This window comes from Elephas maximus, chromosome 4 (assembly GCF_024166365.1).
Source record: "Elephas maximus indicus isolate mEleMax1 chromosome 4, mEleMax1 primary haplotype, whole genome shotgun sequence".
Taxonomy (NCBI): Eukaryota; Metazoa; Chordata; class Mammalia; order Proboscidea; family Elephantidae; genus Elephas; species Elephas maximus.
In genome coordinates, this window is record NC_064822.1 from 52,068,131 (window position 1) to 52,086,822 (window position 18,692).

The 18,692-nt window shown below is 39.6% G+C and overlaps 1 protein-coding gene and 1 non-coding gene across 6 annotated transcripts in view; one reads left to right on the forward strand and one right to left on the reverse strand.

Annotated features, from left to right (window-relative positions):
- Nucleotides 1-18,692, forward strand: part of PRKCQ (protein kinase C theta) — a 181,321-nt gene that overhangs the window by 73,440 nt on the left and 89,189 nt on the right. For 4 of the 5 annotated variants that reach the window (XM_049882028.1, XM_049882025.1, XM_049882027.1 and 1 more), the window contains exons 2-4: nucleotides 2,010-2,136; nucleotides 6,946-7,145; nucleotides 10,338-10,398. In XM_049882028.1, coding sequence (XP_049737985.1) covers nucleotides 2,019-2,136; nucleotides 6,946-7,145; nucleotides 10,338-10,398 — 379 coding nt within the window. In that variant the 5' untranslated portion in view covers nucleotides 2,010-2,018. Of the gene's footprint in view, nucleotides 1-2,009; nucleotides 2,137-6,945; nucleotides 7,146-10,337; nucleotides 10,399-18,692 lie in introns of those variants that run through there. The other variant, XM_049882029.1, reaches the window with a different exon arrangement.
- On the reverse strand, nucleotides 15,245-15,373 carry LOC126076604 (small nucleolar RNA SNORA11). The gene has a single exon (XR_007517533.1). It is a non-coding gene; the product is annotated as a small nucleolar RNA SNORA11 (small nucleolar RNA).

An 18,692-nucleotide genomic window follows, 5' to 3' on the forward strand; every position in this document is an offset into this window, starting at 1 on the left:
TGCCCAAGAATTCTAAGCTCAGAGGATGCAAAATCAGTACCAGCTGTTGTTGAGTCACTTCTGACTCATGGCGACCCCATGTATGTCTGTGTAGTACTGTGCTTCATAGGGATTTCAGTGGCTGATTTCTCGCAAGTAGATCACCAGGCCTTTATTCCAAGTGTCTCTGGGTGGACTTGAACTTCCAACTTTTTGGTTAGTAGCTGAGTGCATTAACCATTTGTGCCATGCAGAGACTCCTTCAGAGGGTGAAGGGAGCCCCTAAAGACAAATCTGGAAGTCATCCCTCTGCTAATTCAACAGTGTGACATATACTGAATGTGTTTCAGAGACTATAAACATGAGGACCCAACAAATCATGATGTTTACATCACCATCTCCTTTAGTTAAATCTTCCCAACTCTGCACACAGTTAAGCCTTTTTCAATATCCATGAAATTAACTGCACCTATCAAGAGCCGTAATTTGTCTCTCTATAGGTTCAAAAACTACCCAAATCTCTCATAGCTTTGCTGGATTAAGTATTTACAGGCTCAAGATTTCTAGTTATGGGTTTCTGTTATTCTGAATAGAAATCCCTGGGTGGTGCAGATGTTTACTTTCTGGTACTAACTGAAAGGTTTGAGTTTCAAGTCCACCTAGAGGTGTCTCAAAAGAAAGGCCTGGCAACCTACTGTCGAAAGGTCACTGCCTTGAAAACTCTGTGAGTGCAGCTTCCCTCTGCGTACATGGGGCTATCGTAAGTCAAACTCTACTAGATGGCAACCGGTTTGGTTTTTGTGGCTTTTTTTATTCTGAATAGTTTTCTTTATTTGCACAAAGGTTGCAAAGACAGCTAATGCTTTGCTCTTATTGTCTTTGGTTTGCATAAGAAAGTTTGGGAAAACATGAGGCAGAAATAGTTCGAGAAGAAACATGAAGCAAGAAAACAACTTCGCACTGAATATCAGATGATAGTTACAAAATAATGGAACCTCTTATTTTTCATGGAAAAGTGGGTAAAAAAGAAAAAGTGATTCGTTGAGGCAATTTTGTGTGTTTTCTTCGTTTTTCAGAGCAAACAAAGATAAGGAAAGGCAGATAGAAAATCAGTTGCCATGGAATAAATTCTGATTCACGGTGACCCCGTGTGTTTCAGAGTAGGATTTTCAGTAGTCACCAGGCCTTTCTCTGAGGCACCTCGGGGTAGGATTCAAACTGTCAATCTTTCCCTTAGTGGCTGAGCACTTAACCATTTATGCCACTGTTTGAACTCCTGGAATTTCTAGCCAATACTGATAATTTTCACCTTAATCTCTTGGGAAACAAAATTATTCGTCAATTGGCATTTATGAAGTATTTTATTTGCCCTTAGATGATAAGTGCTATTTTACGGTGGTCATTGGTTTAGGGTTTTTTTTAAGTGGTTCATAATGTTCAGAGGCTTATGTGTTTTAATATATGAATGACTGTGAAGAAAGCAGACCTTTCTGAAAATGTCTAAAGTAAATAAGGATCAGCTGCTAAATGCCTAGAGCCAATTCCATTCCACACATAAATAGACCATGCAAGAATTTTGCGGTGTCATATTTAACTGGTGTGACTAAAATAGGCTTACTCTTCCTAAACTCGTTTTCTGATTACTGTGTGTTATTTCCTGAGCACCTACTTGAACAACAGAAGAAATAAAAATATATGTTGGGAAACATTTGCCTCACGGTGCGACTATTAAATATCATTCTTTTAAATTAAGAGCGGAATTAACTTTTTAGGTAGTCCTCACTAATGAGTTTGAATGCAGACCTCTAGAAAGCCTCTGTCCTCAGCAAGAAAGTCTGTGGTTTTGGGTGAGTCCAACCCTGTGCTTCGTAGAAGGGGAAGTAAAAGCTTTTGTTTGGAGGGATAATTGAACCATTTGAAGCTCTGGCTGTTGAAGATAAAGCACCGGTTAAGGGGAGGGTTGGGGGGGACAGCAAAAATAACATATTCTATAGCCCCCAAACAGCATTTGTCTTTTTCTCACTTTTCAGGGAGCAGCCATGTCACCATTTCTTCGAATTGGTTTGTCCAACTTTGACTGTGGGTCCTGCCAGCCCTGTCAGGGAGAAGCTGTTAACCCTTACTGTGCTGTGCTTGTCAAAGAATATGTTGAATCAGGTAAGCTTGCGTGGGTGTTCCAGGTAGGGGAGGAATTAGTTCCTAAGAACTAGGAAGCTTGGCCAGCAGTGACCTTCCAGGACCTTCAAGGCCATCTGGTTCGACCTAATTTTATAGTTCAGGAAACTGGTGCCCTTCTAGAGAAGCCCAGTACCTCCAGGGCATATTGGTTTAGTGGTAGTCACTGAACCAGAACGAGATCTCCTGCCTCGTGACCTCCCAGCCATTCTATTTTGCTGCACTGTTTTCCCCGCATAAACATAGGAAAGGAAAAAGTTAGGCTGAGCAAATTATGTGAGTAGTTAATGGGAGGAAAAAAAAAAAAAACCTGCTAATGAGCTGAAGTAGAACATGGGACCTATATTGTCCAGCCTGGTTATTTGAAGTGATTATAGGTTGATGAAATCTGCAGAACTTTAGAATCAACTCTAAAGATGGCTTGCTGCTTCCTTGGCTAAGCTTAGATGAATATTATAAAGAATACAGAACTAGCCGTTAGAAACCACATTTCAGAAAATTTACTTTTGCATTTACCACTGAGACCCTGGATGAATGAAAGAATAGCCATGTTTTACCAAATGTAAATATTTAAGATAGTACTTGTTGAGGGAGAAAAGTGTGGCAGTCATCCAAGATTCCTTGTGTGGGTTTAGAAGATCCAGTTCAAATAATCCCATTGTGTCAGAAATCTCTCCTCGGTCACTTGGAGTGGCTTCCATTCTCTTTGATCCATCCCCCTGCATTTTAAGACTCATATGGACTTTCCAAAAAAAGACAGAAGAATGTTTATATCCCAAGACTTTTCCAGCTTCACTACCTTTCCCCATTTCCTTATATACATTTGTTATTTTGGCAGGTACCTTTTTGTTTTTTTGTTTTTGGTAAATATATATGAAACAAAACGTTTGTCATTTCGACGATCTCCACATGTACAGTTGAGTGTCATCGGTTATGTTCATCCATCACCGTTACCCACTCCCAGATTATACCATCACCCTAGGCAGTGACTCTGCCTTTCCCCCATCTCCTGCCCACCTCTGATAGCTACTCTGATAACTACTGATCAGCGTTGGTCCCTAAACATTTGCCTCTTCTAGATAGTTCATGTAAGTGGGATCGTACCACAGTTGACTTTTTGTGGCTGACATTTCACTCAGCGTAATGTTTTCAAGGTCCATGCAGGTTGTGGCATGTATCAGGACTTCGTTCCTCTTTATGACTCAGTTGCTTTAACAGATACTTTGTAGACAACTCTGATTACCACTGATGCAGGTTTTGAGTAACTACAGGAGCTATCATAGTTCTTTTATTTTAAAAGTATTTATGGAGTGCCTGTGGAGCCCTGGTGGTGCAGTGGCTAAGAGCTCAGGCTGCAAACCAAAAGATCAGCAGTTTGAATCCACTAAGCTGCTCCTTGGAAACCCTATGGGCAGTTCTACTTTGTTCTATAGGGTCACTATGAGTCAAAATTATTCCATGGCACTGGGTTTTTTGGATTTTATTGAGAGCGTGCTGTGGCTAGAGCACAGGAAAAAGAAAAAAAAAAAAAACAGAAAAAGTCTCTTCCCTTTATAGCTTACATTCTAGCAGAAGAAGACAAGCAAGAAAAAAAAGTATAATAGAAGTGCTGTGAGGTAAAACAAAACAGGGTAAAGGGGAGAGAGGATTAGGGTCAGAGCAAATGTATGTTATTTTATATTAAAACACAGACATACACACATACACATACACACACAAACAGATACCATCAAGTCGATTCCAACTTAGATTGACCCCACATAAGGTTTGCATGGGTGTGACCTTTTGGAAGCAGATCTCCAGGCCTTTCTTCCAAGGTGCTTCTGGGTAGACTCAAACCTCCAACCTTTCAGTTAGCAGCCAAGTGCTTAACATTTGCACCACCCGGAGACACTTGTTATTTTGTAGAGTGTGGCCATAAAAAAGGACTCTAAGGAGGGGACATTTGCAGACCCAAGGGGAACTTGACTCAGTATTTGAGAACCTCCAGCTAGATCTTTACCGATCAGAATTTCTGGGGTTCAGAATCCTACCATGTTTACTTTTTTTTTTTCACCTTAAAAGCCTTTTTGCTTCATGGATGACTTCACCTTTCTTGACACACTAAATGCATCAAAGCCGAGGAGACTGAATCGCCTTGATTTCCCATCTGCCCAGATTTCTCTCCTGTTTAGGTAGAAGTCAGAATGCCACTTGTTCCCAATCTCAGACCTTCCAAATGTCACAGAAATCTTTGAAGTGTAAAATGTCTGAATTTTTCAAAGCCGCTCTGACTTAATAGGCCTCCTGGATCCAGTTCTCTTTACAACCACAAGTCTCACTGACATTTGCCTCCTGAGAGCCTTTTTTTTTTTTTTCGGTCTTGTGTTTGAACTTGGTCTAATCAGCCCTGTGGATCAAGAGACCTTGTCAGAAAAGAAGAAAACTTTGTTTTTCCAAAAGGTTAGCCTGTGGAGTTTTGAGAGGTTTGGAGATTTTTGTTTTTTGGTTTTGTTCTGAAAAGAAATCACTCTGAACATCATAATCCAAGTACTACTTCCTTAGAATTTAAACACATTTCAGTCTTTGGAGTGTAAGGTTGTTTTCCATGATGAGTCATCAGAGACAAACCGGAAGCAGTACCATCAACCTGAGAGCCTTTGAAAACGGCAGAACTCACTGTAGGTAGACAGAATCCTGAATTCTGGTCTTCTTTTTAGGTGATTGCAAACCTAATAAATGAAAGGGGTAAAAAAATACCTTGAGGTGGGGATTTCTGTCCTTTGACTGCGGCAAGGTGGTTATGTGGTGAAAGGAATTATAAAAAGGAGAGGCTATGTTTGAGTCCATTGTTGCAGCCACTGTACCAATCCAAAAATGTTATTATGGCCATTATTTTAGGTCATTTTTTCTTTGGCTGTGAAAAATTGTTATTGATTTATAATTGCTAAAGTAATATTGCCATCAATTTTTAAAAAGCCCAATCTTTGATCGGTGTATTTTTTTTTTAACCAAACCATAAAAACCTTTCCCTTCCTATTCCACCCTTAAACATGTCATGTAGCTTAAAAGAAAACCACTGCCGTTGAGTCAATTCCAACTCATAGCGAGCCTATAGGACAGAGTAGAACTGCCCGTAGGGTTTCCAAGCTGTACGAAGCAGACTGCCACATCTTTCTCCTGAGGTCATATAGCTTACACTCTAATATTCAGGATTACCTAAAATTTGAAGTTTCAACTTGTTCAACTCCTTGTGTACCTCCAAAATAAGTATAAATTTAACAAATGCAAACTGCCTATCCTGTCTTAGCTTTCTGCAGGGTAACGGACAGAGGAAGTGTCAGGGAAAAGGGCAAGTGTCTCCGTGCCGTCGGGAGTTAAACCAAAAAACCAGTTGCCATCAAGTTGGCTCCAACTCATGGCAACCCCATGTGTGTCAGAAAAGAACTGTGCTCTGTAGGGTTTTCACTGGCTGATTTTTCAGAAGTAGGTTTTTTTTTTTTTAGGTCACCAGGCCTTTCTTCCAAGGCACCTCTGTGTGGACTCCAACATCTAACCTTTTAGTTAGCGGCAAGTTCTGCTTTCTTTCCCTGCTTTAAGCAGATTTCTCCCTTTTGCTTTATCAGTCTCTCTAAATTTCTAAATCTCCCACTTAATGAGCTTACTATCATAAGAAAAAACCAACAATCAACCCGTTGCCATCCAGTCAATTCTGAACTGCCCCGTAGGGTTTCCAAGGAGTGGCTGGTGGATTTGAACTGCTGACCTTTTGGTTAGCAGCCGAGCTCTTAACTGCTGTACCACCAGGGCTACTATCATAAGAAACAAACACTCACATACAACTGCATTTTTCTGTTTCTGAAACGATGAAAAAATAAATACCAGAGAAAATCCGATGTGAATGAAAAATCTCATTCGTAAACTCTTTCCTAATCGCTGGTGGCCTCTGGGAAGGTTTTCTTTAAAAGGATAATCCTGTTTGTGGTTCTTGTTACTAACCATTTCTGAGGCCTCCTGCCTGCCTACCTTTCCTTACATGCAGGTCTGTAGCCCTCTGTTTACTCTCTAAACTGGTTAGTACCATCACCACTCTGAGTTGCTTGTCAGTTTTTGTTAAAGGTGCAGAGAATATCTAAAAAGTACCATGCTTATTGTCGTAGATAGAAAAGGAAATAATTACTCATTATTTTTAAAGGTTATTGGTTCTTAGTGTGTTTACGTCAAATGGAAAATACGATAATATCTTTTTAAAGGAGCATTTACTATAAGCTTCGCATTATGCCACTCTGTCAGTGAACACACAGTAGGTTTATATTGACCATTCCTTACCAGATTCCAGGGAAATGAACCCATTGTATGATGGACTTTTCACAGATTAACAACAACAAAAAAAAAATGACCTCAAAAGGCATGAAAGTTTCCAATGTATCATACCCTATCAAATACATCACACTTAACCCCTGAGTTCTATTTATTTGTTCAGGTGTTCATACCCAAAATGAAGCAACTAGCTGTTGAATAGGAAAAGAACATTGCCCGTTGAAATCAGATTTCAAGGTTTTTGTTGCCTAAATTATCCAGATCAACTGTTAAAATTAACTTACTATCTTGCATCTAGACCTGGTAACTTTCTTATTCTGTTCTATATTGTTTCTGATTGTTTTGTGTGTGTGTGTGGTGTGTGTGTTATTTTTGTCTTCCCAGCAGAATTATCTGTCCTAGAGAGTAGAGGGAATGGGCACTACTGTTGAGTTGAATTGGATTATTTTCTAAGGCTAAAGGAGTAATGAGAAAATGTCTTTCCTTTCATAGAGAATGGGCAAATGTATGTTCAGAAGAAGCCAACCATGTACCCCCCGTGGGACAGCACTTTTGATGCCCATATAAACAAGGGGAGAGTAATGCAGATCATTGTGAAGGGCAAAAATGTGGACCTAATATCTGAAACTACAGTAGAGCTCTACTCCCTGGCCGAGAGATGCAGGAAGAACAATGGGAAGACAGAAGTATGGGTAAATATCTGAGCTTTGTTTAAAGTATGTAGCATTCGGTGATAAGCACCGTGCTTGCTAAAGACTCACTCGAAATTTCATATCATCCGTAAGGTGAAATCATACTGGTCTTGAATAAACACTCCCTACCACTTACGCATTGGTGATTTGCTAATGACAACGATCACTCACTGTGGACTATAGAATGTATTGACATATGCAGATCTCTTTGATTCTTATATAAAATGGAGAATGTCTCTTAGGCTATGAAAAGCTTTTATTGATTTACGACTGTCAAATTAAGTGTGGAAAATATCACAGAGTTGGAACCTAACTGCTATCTACTTATCAAGAGATCAGAAAGTGAGAAAGAGCAAACCAAAAAAAAAAAACAAACTCATTGGTGTGGAGTTGATTCTGACTCATAGTGACCCTATAGGACAGAGTAGAACTGCCTCATAGGGTTTCCAAGGAGTGGCTGGTGGATTGAAACTGCCAACCTTTTGGTTTGCAGGCCATCTTTTAACCGTCATGCCACTAGGGCTCTGAGAGAGAGCAAAGACCTATTTAATATTTGGTGTTTGTCAATCCCTGTAAATATTTTTTTTCAGCCTTAATGTGTTCACTTAGCTTACTAAGTGAACAAGAACCAAGTGTGCATTAAGTTCTTCATATACAATTCATATTAGCACACCAAGTTTTTTTAAAACTTAGGTTATAACTCTGTTTTGATAGCAAATGTTTAAAAATGTTAAAAGGAAGAGCAAAATATGAAAGCATCAGAATTTCTAATGAAAATTCCTGGGGTACAAAATGAAGGAAAAGGTACCAGTAAAAAAAAAACTTCTTTGATGTGATCTGAGATTCAGAAAATATTTTAAAAGTTTTCATCACTTCTGCAAAAGGAGAGTGTTTTCTTACACTGTTCATCTTTACACTGGTTTTCATCTTTACAAGTTAACCTTTCAGCTCTTTACTTTCTATGACTCAGATTTTTGAGTAATCCACCCAAAGATTCTCAAGTCACAGGTTTCACAATGGGAATGATGTAAGCCCAAACATGAGATTTTTGTGTCAGCTGGGTGTTTTGACTACAAAAAAAGCAGTACTTTTAAGAAAAGTATACTAATCTTTGTTGCACAAATGTAATTCTTAAAGATGAGTATATACCAATGTAGCAAATGATCCCAGGCTTAGATATGTTTAGGTGATTTAGCTCAGCAGTACCTATTCACCACGTCTATGCTAAGCTTGGGGAAGGGATTCTGTAAATAAAACTCTTCTTGGGCACTTGCTCAGATAAGTAGGAAGAGATTAAATAACCTGATAATGTCACAGATGATTAACATATCCCATGCCATCAAGTGGATTCCAACTCCTAGGGACCCTATAGAGCTTCCATAGGACAGAGTAGAACTGCCCCATAAGCCTCCAAGGCTGTAAATCCTTATGGAAACAGATTGCCATATCTTTCTCCCGAGGAGGAGCTGGTGGGTTCAAACTGCTGACCTTTCAGTTAGCAGCAGTGCTCTTAACCATCGCGCCTCCAGGGCTCCTGATGATAACCATAGGTTAAAGAATTTACACAAACCAGGTAAGTGGGAGGGACAAGGTTTTAACTGGGCCTGGAGCAGGGGAGCTTTTGGCTTGGCTAGGAAGAAAAAAGAGATAAACTAGAAAGAAAAAGTCTTCCTTGTTTTCCCCCATTCCCACTTATTTTCTCTTTTCTGCCTGATTTTTTTAAAAGTCACCAAATGCCTATTTTTTAGGAAGCGTGTTATTCATGTTTCCTTTTCAATTAATGAAAGAATATTTTTTATCCTTTAAGACTTCATTAATATACAGATCGCTTTTCTGTTTATATCCCGTAAAGTTCATTTGATTTCTTGCCCAGGCTTTCTCTGATTTTATTCTTACCAGACTTTTCACTTTCTATATATTCTAAAATTATTTAGGCAAAAACACTTGGTGCCACTCAGATCCTCATTTACCCAACTAGCATTCTTTTGATATTTTCCACGTTTTTTCAGTTATTTCTTAGTTCAGTTTTATTTTCTAGTGGTGCAGGGTTAACAGGTTGCCTTCGATGTATATTTTTCCCTTGCATCTATCGAAATCCGCTTTCTTAAAATGAATTTCTCTATTTTTTAAAATACTTTTCTCAAATATGCCTTTCACCTCCCTAGACACAATCCTGTTTCTAAATACTGTATTGAGACTTGCCTCCTGCTTTGCCAATGTTTTACCTGTTTGTATGGTTATATCTTATTGACTCTTCTTAATTTCTGTTATTACAGCCATGGATATAATTATGACCTTTATTTCCTCTTTTTCCATATTCCATTTAGTATATCAAAGATAGAGTTTTACTGTTTAGTAAGTTAGTGATAATGCTCATGCTGGCTTAGATATGCTTTTTTTTTTCCACCTTGTGTTATATAACATTCTTTTCATGTCTCTTAAAATATCAGTTTATTCTCGTCCCCTCTAAATAATTATACTGAAATACATTTTTGGGCCCTCCACAGATCATTTTAATCAAAATTTATCTCAGTGGATTATCTAGTACTTTCCCAAGGAAGCATTCTCTCCATGAGAAAGAAAAAGGACACTCCTATTTAATCCTGATTAACCTGGACAGGCATACCAGGTGGAAGGAAGGGAAGAGACTTCTTAGGCACTCTCAAAACCAAACCTGTTGCTGTCAAATCAATCCGGCCCATAGGACAGAGTAGAACTGCCCCATAGGGTTTCCAAGGAGCTGCTGGTGGATTCGAACTGCCAACCTTTTGGTTACCAGCCGAACTCTTAACCACTGCACCACCAGGCACTTCCCCCAAGTGAGCTAGTACTAGTGTCTGTGATTTTTTTATTGTGATTAAGATCTGGGTCTACCCTATTACAACTCTTCAGATAAGTAGCAGAACAGGGCAAGAAAACCCAATAGAATCTGTTTTAGAATTTTCTTTTCTCTTTATGCAAGTTTGATCTTCAGGTAAAATTAAAGAACAGCCGAGGTGATTCAGGTAAAAGAAAGGACTGTGTTCAAGGCGGCTGTACTACTCCTGATGAAAATGAGTGAAGAGATAGGGAGCAATGATTAGATTCTGTATTGGAAATCTTGTACCATCACCAAACAAGCCAGGTATTATGTCATTAAACTCAGCGTTCCTTTCACATTCTGACTTATATTTCTTTCCTTCTCTCAACCAGTTAGAACTGAAACCTCAAGGCCGAATGCTAATGAACGCAAGATACTTTCTGGAAATGAGTGGCAAGTGACATTCCTTCTTCTTGGTTGGGGGTGAGGAGGGCATGTCCCTTCTGGTGTGTAACTTACTTGATTTTTGCAACATCATAAAAGAGAATTATGAAAAAATAGAAGCAGAAGGAATTTTCTTAAAATTACCGGTGGTACTCGGGGCATGAATTGAAAAATATACTATCTGGCCTATATAAACAGAGAAATATAAAACATGGAGAGCATTATTTTTTAAATGGGTGTGAATCCATATGCCCAGTGCTTTTATAGTCTGTCTTTAGTTTGGGAATTTAACGTAAATAGAGAGGGCCCTGTTTATGTGTAGGTGTGTATGTATACATTGTATATGTAGAAATGATGTGATAGAAAAACCTATCAGATTCTCAGTAGATGACAAGATACATAAGAAACAGGTAAGTATTTTTCATAAAACTAGTGGCAAAATGGCTAATGTTAGAGTTACAAAACCAGACCCATTTCTGTTGAGTCGGTTTTGATTCATAGCGACCCCATAGGGTTTCCAAGGCTGTAAATCTTTATGGGCGCCGACACCACATCTTTCTCCTGTGGGGCCACTGGTGGTTTTGAACTACCGACCTTTCGGTTAGCAGTAGATTGCTTTAACCCCGGTGCCACCAGTCACCTCAAATCCTTTTAGAAACAAGGAAGGGTATAAAAAAAAAAATGCATTGCTAAAGAGTCTCGGTTCCCTGTCACAGAAGTCACGTTTACAAGCAGGCTACACTGTAACAGCTTGTCAGTTTCTTGTGTTGAGGTGCTGTTTAAATGAATAAATGTTACTACTCATAAAATCCTAAGCCTCAGAATGGACGTGTGAACTTACTGAGGTAAATTGATTTTGTTTTTTCCCAAAGTAGTTTTATTGACAAGAAGAAGCAAGTTTAAAGATTTATTGTCCTTTCTGGATTTTTTCTCTTAAAACATACAATTTCTTTGGGTCCTGAATCAAACAAATGCGTTGGGAAAAAAAAAAAAGTGATAATCTGGGAAAATTGTATACTCAACAATTGTATACTCAACACATCATTGATGATATCAAGGAAATATTATTAAAATTTTGCTGTGATAATGGTATCGTGGTTATGTTTTTAAAAAGGAGTCCTTATCTTTTCATAGAGCCCTGGTAGTGCAGTGGTTAAAAGCTTGGCTGCTAACCAAAAGGTTGGCAGTTTGAATCCACTAGCCAGTCCATGGAAACCCCACGGGGCAGTTCTACTGTGTCCTGTAGGGTTGCTATGAGTCAGAATTGATGCGACAGCAACGGGTTTCAGGTTTTCTCTTTGAATAGCTGTATACTGAAATATTTATAGCTAAAGTAATATGATACTGGGGATTTGCTTCAAATAACCCATCAGCAGGGCATGGAGGGGGGTGTATTGGAAAAGAGTGGCCATGAATTGGTAATTGTTGAAGTTGGATGATTGGCATTTAGAAATCGATGACAGTGTTTTCTCTGCTTTTGTATTTATTTGAAATTTTCCATTATAAGATTTTTTAAAGAGGAAAAAAAAATGCCCAAGGAGGGGAAAAAAGCACTTTGAACTTTTCCTTCTTTTTTCTCTTGGAGGCTCTAGAGACATAGTGTCTTAGTCATCTAGCACTGCTGTAACAGGAATACCACGAGCGGATGGCTTTAACAAAGAGAAATTTACACTCTCACCGTCTAGTAGGTTACAAGCCCAAATTCAGGGTGTCAGCTCCAGGCAGGGGAAGGCTTTCTCTCTTTGTCGGCTCTGGAGGAAGATACCTTGTCCTCAGTCTTCCCCGGGTCGAGGAGCTTCTCAGGTGCAGGGACCCCGTGTCCAAAGGACATGCTCTGCTCCTGGTGCTACTTTCTTGGTGGTGTGAGGTCCCCAACTCCTTGCTTGCCTCCCTTTCCTGTTATCTCTTAGGTCAAAGATGGAGCAGGCCACAACCCAGGGAAACTCTGTTTACACTGGATCAGGGAGGTGACCCGAGTAAGGGTGGTGTTAAAACCCCACCCTAATCCTCTTAACATAAAATTAGAATCACAAAATGAAGGACAACAACACAATACTGGGAGGCATGGCCTAACCAAGTTGACACATATTTTGCGGGGACACAATTTAACCCGTGACACATAGTATACCTAATTGTACCATTTTTGAGTTGCCTACATGAGATAGAGTGATTGTAGGGCATCTGAGTAACCAGGTTTACATAAAAAGTGAAAAGTATTGGCCTAACTGATGATACCTGGAGTGAGAGAAAGTGTACTCTCCCCATTAGTTCAAAAACATCGCCCAATGTAAATTGAAAAAAGCTCTCCATCAGAATGCAGGTATTTTTGTAAGTGCTTTAAAGATCTTTGCTTTGAAAAACAATTCACAAACAATGATTACATAAGCCCAGGATATTTTTTTAAGAATAAAACTTTGGAGTATTTAAAATTCTTTATATCTAGACCCAAATTGAAACTCTACCTCTAAACATTTCTTTGTTTCTCAAAAACCCTAGTTTTCAACAACCAGTGGTATAGAATAATCTAAGTAGAAAATTCCTTATTCATGACAAGAAGAAAGATACAGGATGTCATTTGATTTTAAAAATGCTATTACTGTATATATAGGCAATAGTTTTCTGAAGGATTCAGAAAAGCAGAACTTGAGTTCTTGCATTCAGGGATTAGGAGAGGTAGTTCAGATTTAACAGCTAGAGATGAATTGAATCCTGAACCATGTAAACACTGATTAACCAAGAGATTACTGCGTGTTGTACTTATTCCATAAAATTCCATAATGTGGGCATTGAAGGGTAGGTAGAGTTGAGATTTTCAGAGAGGAAGAAAGATAGCCTTCTAGAAGGAAAAAAATGTGTAGATTTGAGTAAAAATATGACATAGGTGGGGAGTATGAGGAGACTAAGCTAGGTAGATCGGTGGGCTTCTGCTAAAATCAGGATGAAGAATCAGGGATGTATCTGGGGAGGCATGGAAGCCAGGCAAAAGGAGTGTGTAGGCTTGGGAAAGCCACTGAAAAAGAGTCACTGTCATGTTCTTAAGCAGGGCCCAACACAAGGAAAGCAGTGTTTTAAGGAAATTGCCCATCGTGAAATGTAAAACAGATTTAGAAAGGAAATCCTATAAAACTCCCGTTATGCAGTGAAGAGGTGATGAGAATCTGGACTACGGGTGTGGTAATAGGAATGAAATAAAGAGTCTAAAAAAAATAACTAGCAACATTTCATTGTCATGTGGATGAAAGGGCATGCCTGTTATAAGCACACATCAAGGTACACTGTAGTTCTTTAAAAATGGATGTTGAGTGAAGGCAAAAAATGTTGACAGTATCTGTTAAAACAGGTAGACTGGGAAAATGGTGATAATAATGGTAGAAATGTGGGATATGGGAAGAGAAGACAAATTTGGGGGAACAGATAAGGAATTCATTCTTGACTAACATTTAAGATAATACCATGTCTCCTGTATCCTTCTTTAATAGAGGCCTCAACTCTTCACTACCCAACAAGGAAGTAAGTGGCTCATTGCTCTCCAAACTGCGGTCACTGTATTCTTTCTCTTTTAAAATCCCTACTCCTTGATTTCTGTTCTGGAATCATTTTTTCTTCTTCCTCTTTTCCCCTGCCATCACTCTTGTTGACTCCACATTTCATAGTAGCCATCTGATACCTCAATCTCATATTTTCATACATTCCTGTACTTTATCCACAGCTTATCACTTGGAATTCTCCACTCCAGAGCAACAGAGTCAGACCTTGCTCTCTTAGAGTTCATTCTCCTCCCCTGTCAATTCTGCCCTCCCTCTTACACAAGAAGTACTAGAATTTGACCTAAAATCTAGTTTCTCTTGGATACCCTGGTGGTGTAGTGGTTAAGTGCTACGGCTGCTACCCAAGAGGTCGGCAGTTCAAATCCGCCAGGCGCTCCTTGGAAACTCTATGGGACAGTTCTACTCTGTCCTGTAGGGTCCCTATGAGTCGGATTTGACTCGACGGCAGTCGGTTTGGTTTTTTGGTTAGTTTCTCTTTAACCCTATTTATTAGCTCCCTTCTGGTATTGACTCCCTACCTAGCCTGGACCCATGAAAAACCCCTGCCAATACTCTACTCTCACAAGCTCCCTCTCCCACCATAGTTGTTCTGATCTCCAAACCTTGTGTTCTCCTCTCTCCTTCCCTAAGCCTTGCTAGAAAAGTTTATCCAGGCAAGTCCATTACAAACTAGATAGTATTCTTATGTTTCAGACTCATATATTTGTCCCCTTACTGGACATATCAAATTAAATTTCCTAGGGTGGTTGTTGTGTGTCCTTGAGTCAATTCTGACTCATAACGACCATATAAGACAAAGTAGAACTGTCTTACAGGGTTTCCTAGGTTGTAATCTTTATAGGAGCAGATCACCAGGTCTTTTCTCCCACAGAGCACCTGGGTGAATTCAAACCACCAACCTTTTGGTTAGAGCCCAAGTGCTTAACCATTGCACCACCAGGGCTCCTTAGATTTCCTGTAAGTACTTGAAATTCAGTATGTCGGAAATTACACGTGCTATTTATCCTATTTAATTTTATTTCTCTCCACCAAGAAACCCAGAAGTAATCTTTATAACCTCCTTTTCCTTCACCTACCACATTGATCAATCAACAGGTTCTACCTATGTTGTCTAATTGTTATTTTTTAGTTTTTTGAAAAGAGAGGTTCAAAGGCTTTATTGCTAAGATCCCCCATGGCCCATGTATGCATGGACTGGAAAGGTTCTAGGTGGCACCGTTTCCAGCTAAATATTGCAGCATTTCTTCCAATATTGAGTCCTGTCCCATTTGCCCAACCTACATGCCACTTGGAGGTGCAGGGGAGACATGTGTAGGGCATTTGTTCATAGGAAGGCCACAAGTTGTGTGCTCCTTGTCCCAATGAACCTGGATTCCTGTTGGGTGTGTTGCACACAGAGGAGCCATTCTTCAGGCCCCCTGCTCTGAGCACATCCCATATTTTTTCATTTTATCCTCACTTACATCATTACTACCACTTGCCATATTCATTCCAATCATTTTTCTACATACGGCTGGAATGAGCTATGTAAAGCACCAAAGTAACAGCACCATGACTCTGCGCCTCTCTTTGCAAATCATCCACAGGACAATATTTAAACTGATCTGATACCCACTCACCTTCTGACATCACTTTCTGCCATTTATCTTTTCTGTTTCATACTCCACAAGTTGGCAGTAACTAACTCTTCAGGACCTCCACACACATCCTGATACACACATCTCTGTATCCTTGGTCATTCTCTCCCATCTAATGAGCACACCTTTCCTTTTTCCCTACTATACCTTTTCCCACATGCTGTTGTTACTGGGTGCTGTTGAGTCAATTCCAACTGATGGGGACCCCGTGTGAGAGAGTAGAATTGCCTCATAGGGTTTTCTAGACTGTAATCTTTATGGAACCAGATCGTCAGGTCTTTCTCCTGCAGAGCTACTGGGTGGGTTCGAACCACCAGCCTTTTGGTTAGCAGCTGAGTGCTTAACCATTGCACCACCAGGTTACTCCACACGTTGTTGTTGTTTGTTTTTGTCGTGTGCCATCCAGTCAATTCCGACTCTGTAGGACAGAGCAGAACTGCCCCATAAGGTTTCTAAGGCTGTAATCTTAATGGAAGCAGACTGCCACATCTTCCTCCCTCGAAGTGACTGGTGTGCTTGAACCGCAGACCTTTCTGTTAGTAGCTGAGCTCTTAACCACTGTGCCACCAGGGCTCCTTGTGCCACACATTGGTAGGAGCTATTCATCCTTCAGAACTCAGTTCAGAACTCACCTCTGCCAGTAACTACCTTGTCCACCGGTTCTCTCTTCTTCACCTCTGTCTGCCTATACCTCCCTTAGCTGGTGTAGTTTCCTCACCTCTGTGAAGCGCTGGTGGCATAACAGTTGAGAGCTACAGCTGCTAACCAAAATGTCGGCAGTTTGAATCCACCAGTTGCTTCTTGGAAACCCTATAGGGCGGTTCTACTATGTCCTATAGGGTCTCTATGAGTTGAAATCAACTCAACAGCAATGGGTTTTGTTTGGGTTTTTTAATGGTTCCATAGCATCCTGTGATACTTCTGTTCTGACATTTGCCACATGAATTGTCTTTTCTTCTGAGCTCTAAACTTCTTGCAGGAAAGAATCTTACTCATCTCTGGAACTCCAGTGCCAGACTGTGCACTAGGCATGGAAGAGGTACTCAGCAGGAGTGGATCACCAGCTCATCTGTAGTGAACAATTTCATGTGAAATTGTTCACTGCAGATTAGCAAGTAAGCACAAGTAAGCCCATGCTTACCTTGCTTCCTGGGTCATCCGCCCCTGTCAGGGACTGTAAATTTAAAGAGGCTTTGAGAAGGCGGGGCCAAGATGGCGGACTAGGTGGACGCTACCGCGGATCCCTCTTGCAACAAAGACTCGGAAAAACAAGTGAATCGATCACATACATAACAATCTACGAACTCTGAACAACAAACACAGACTTAGAGACGGAGAACGAACAAATACGGGCAGACAGCGATCGTTTTCAGAACCAGGAGCCACCGTACCAGCTGATTACCTGGAAAAACTAGTTTCCCAGTGATGGCTCGGAGACAGCAGTCCATATCAAACCACATAAAGAAAGAGACCATGACAGCTTCTCCAACCCCCCAAACAAAAGAATCAAAATCTTTCCCAAATGAAGATACAATCCTGGAATTATCAGATACAGAATATAAAAAACCAATTTACAGAATGCTTCCAGACATCACAAATGAAATTAGGCTAACTGCAGAAAAAGCCAAGAACACACTAATAAAACTGTTGAAGAACTCAAAAAGATTATTCAAGAACATAGTGGAAAAATTAATAATCTATAGAGAGACAGCATGTAGAAATCCAAAAGATTAACAATAAAATTACAGAATTAGACAACGCAATAGGAAGTCAGAGGAGCAGACTCGAGCAATTAGAATGTAGACTGGGACATCTGGAGGACCAGGGAATCAACACCAACATAGCTGAAAAAAAATCAGATAAAAGAATTTAAAAAAATGAAGAAACCCTAAGAATCATGTGAGACTCTATCAAGAAGGATAACTTGCGAGTGATTGGAGTCCCAGAACAGGGAGGGGGGACAGAAAACACAGAGAAAATAGTTGAAGAACTCCTGACACAAAACTTCCCTGACATCATGAAAGACGAAAGGATATCTATCCAAGATGCTCATCGAACCCCATTTAAGATTGATCCAAAAAGAAAAACACCAAGACATATTATCATCAAACTTGCCAAAACCAAAGACAAACAGAAAATTTTAAAAGCAGCCAGGGAGAAAAGAAAGGTTTCCTTCAAGGGAGAATCAATAAGAATAAGTTCAGACTACTCAGCAGAAACCATGCAGGCAAGAAGGGAATGGGACGACGTATATAGAGCACTGAAGGAGAAAAACTGCCAACCAAGGATCATATATCCAGCAAAACTCTCTCTGAAATATGACGGAGAAATTAAGATATGTACAGATAAACACAAGTTTAGAGAATTTGCAAAAACTAAACCAAGACTGCAAGAAATGCTAAAGGAGATTGTTTGGCCTGATGACCAATAATATCAGGTACCAGCACAATACAAGGTCACAAAACAGAACGTCCTGATATCAACGCAACTCAAATAGGGAAAGCACAAAAACAAACAAAATAAGATTAATTCTAAAAAATAAATAAATAAACAAAATAATACACATAACAGGGAATCATGGAAATCAATAGATAAACGATCACAATAATCAAAAAGAGGGACTAAATATAGGAGGCATTGAACTGCCATATGGAGAGTGATACAAGGCGATATAGAAGGATACAAGTTAGGTTTTTACTTAGAAAAATAGGGGTAAATAATAAGGTAACCACGAAAAGGAATATCAATTCCATAACTCAAGAAAAAAGCCAAGAAAAACGTAACGACTCAACTAACATAAAGTTAAACATTATGAAAATGAGGATCTCACAATCTACTAAGAAAAACGCCTCAGCACAAAAAAGTATGTGGAAAAATGAAATGGCCAACAACACACATGAAAAGGCATCAAAATGACAGCACTAAAAACTTATTTATCTATAATTACGCTGAATGTAAATGGATTAAATGCACCAATACAGAGACAGAGAGTCACGGACTGGATAAAGAAACACGATCCATCTATATGCTGCCTACAAGAGACACAGCTTAGACTTAGAGACACAAACAAACTAAAACTCAAAGGATGGAAAAAATATATCAAGCAAACAATAAGCAA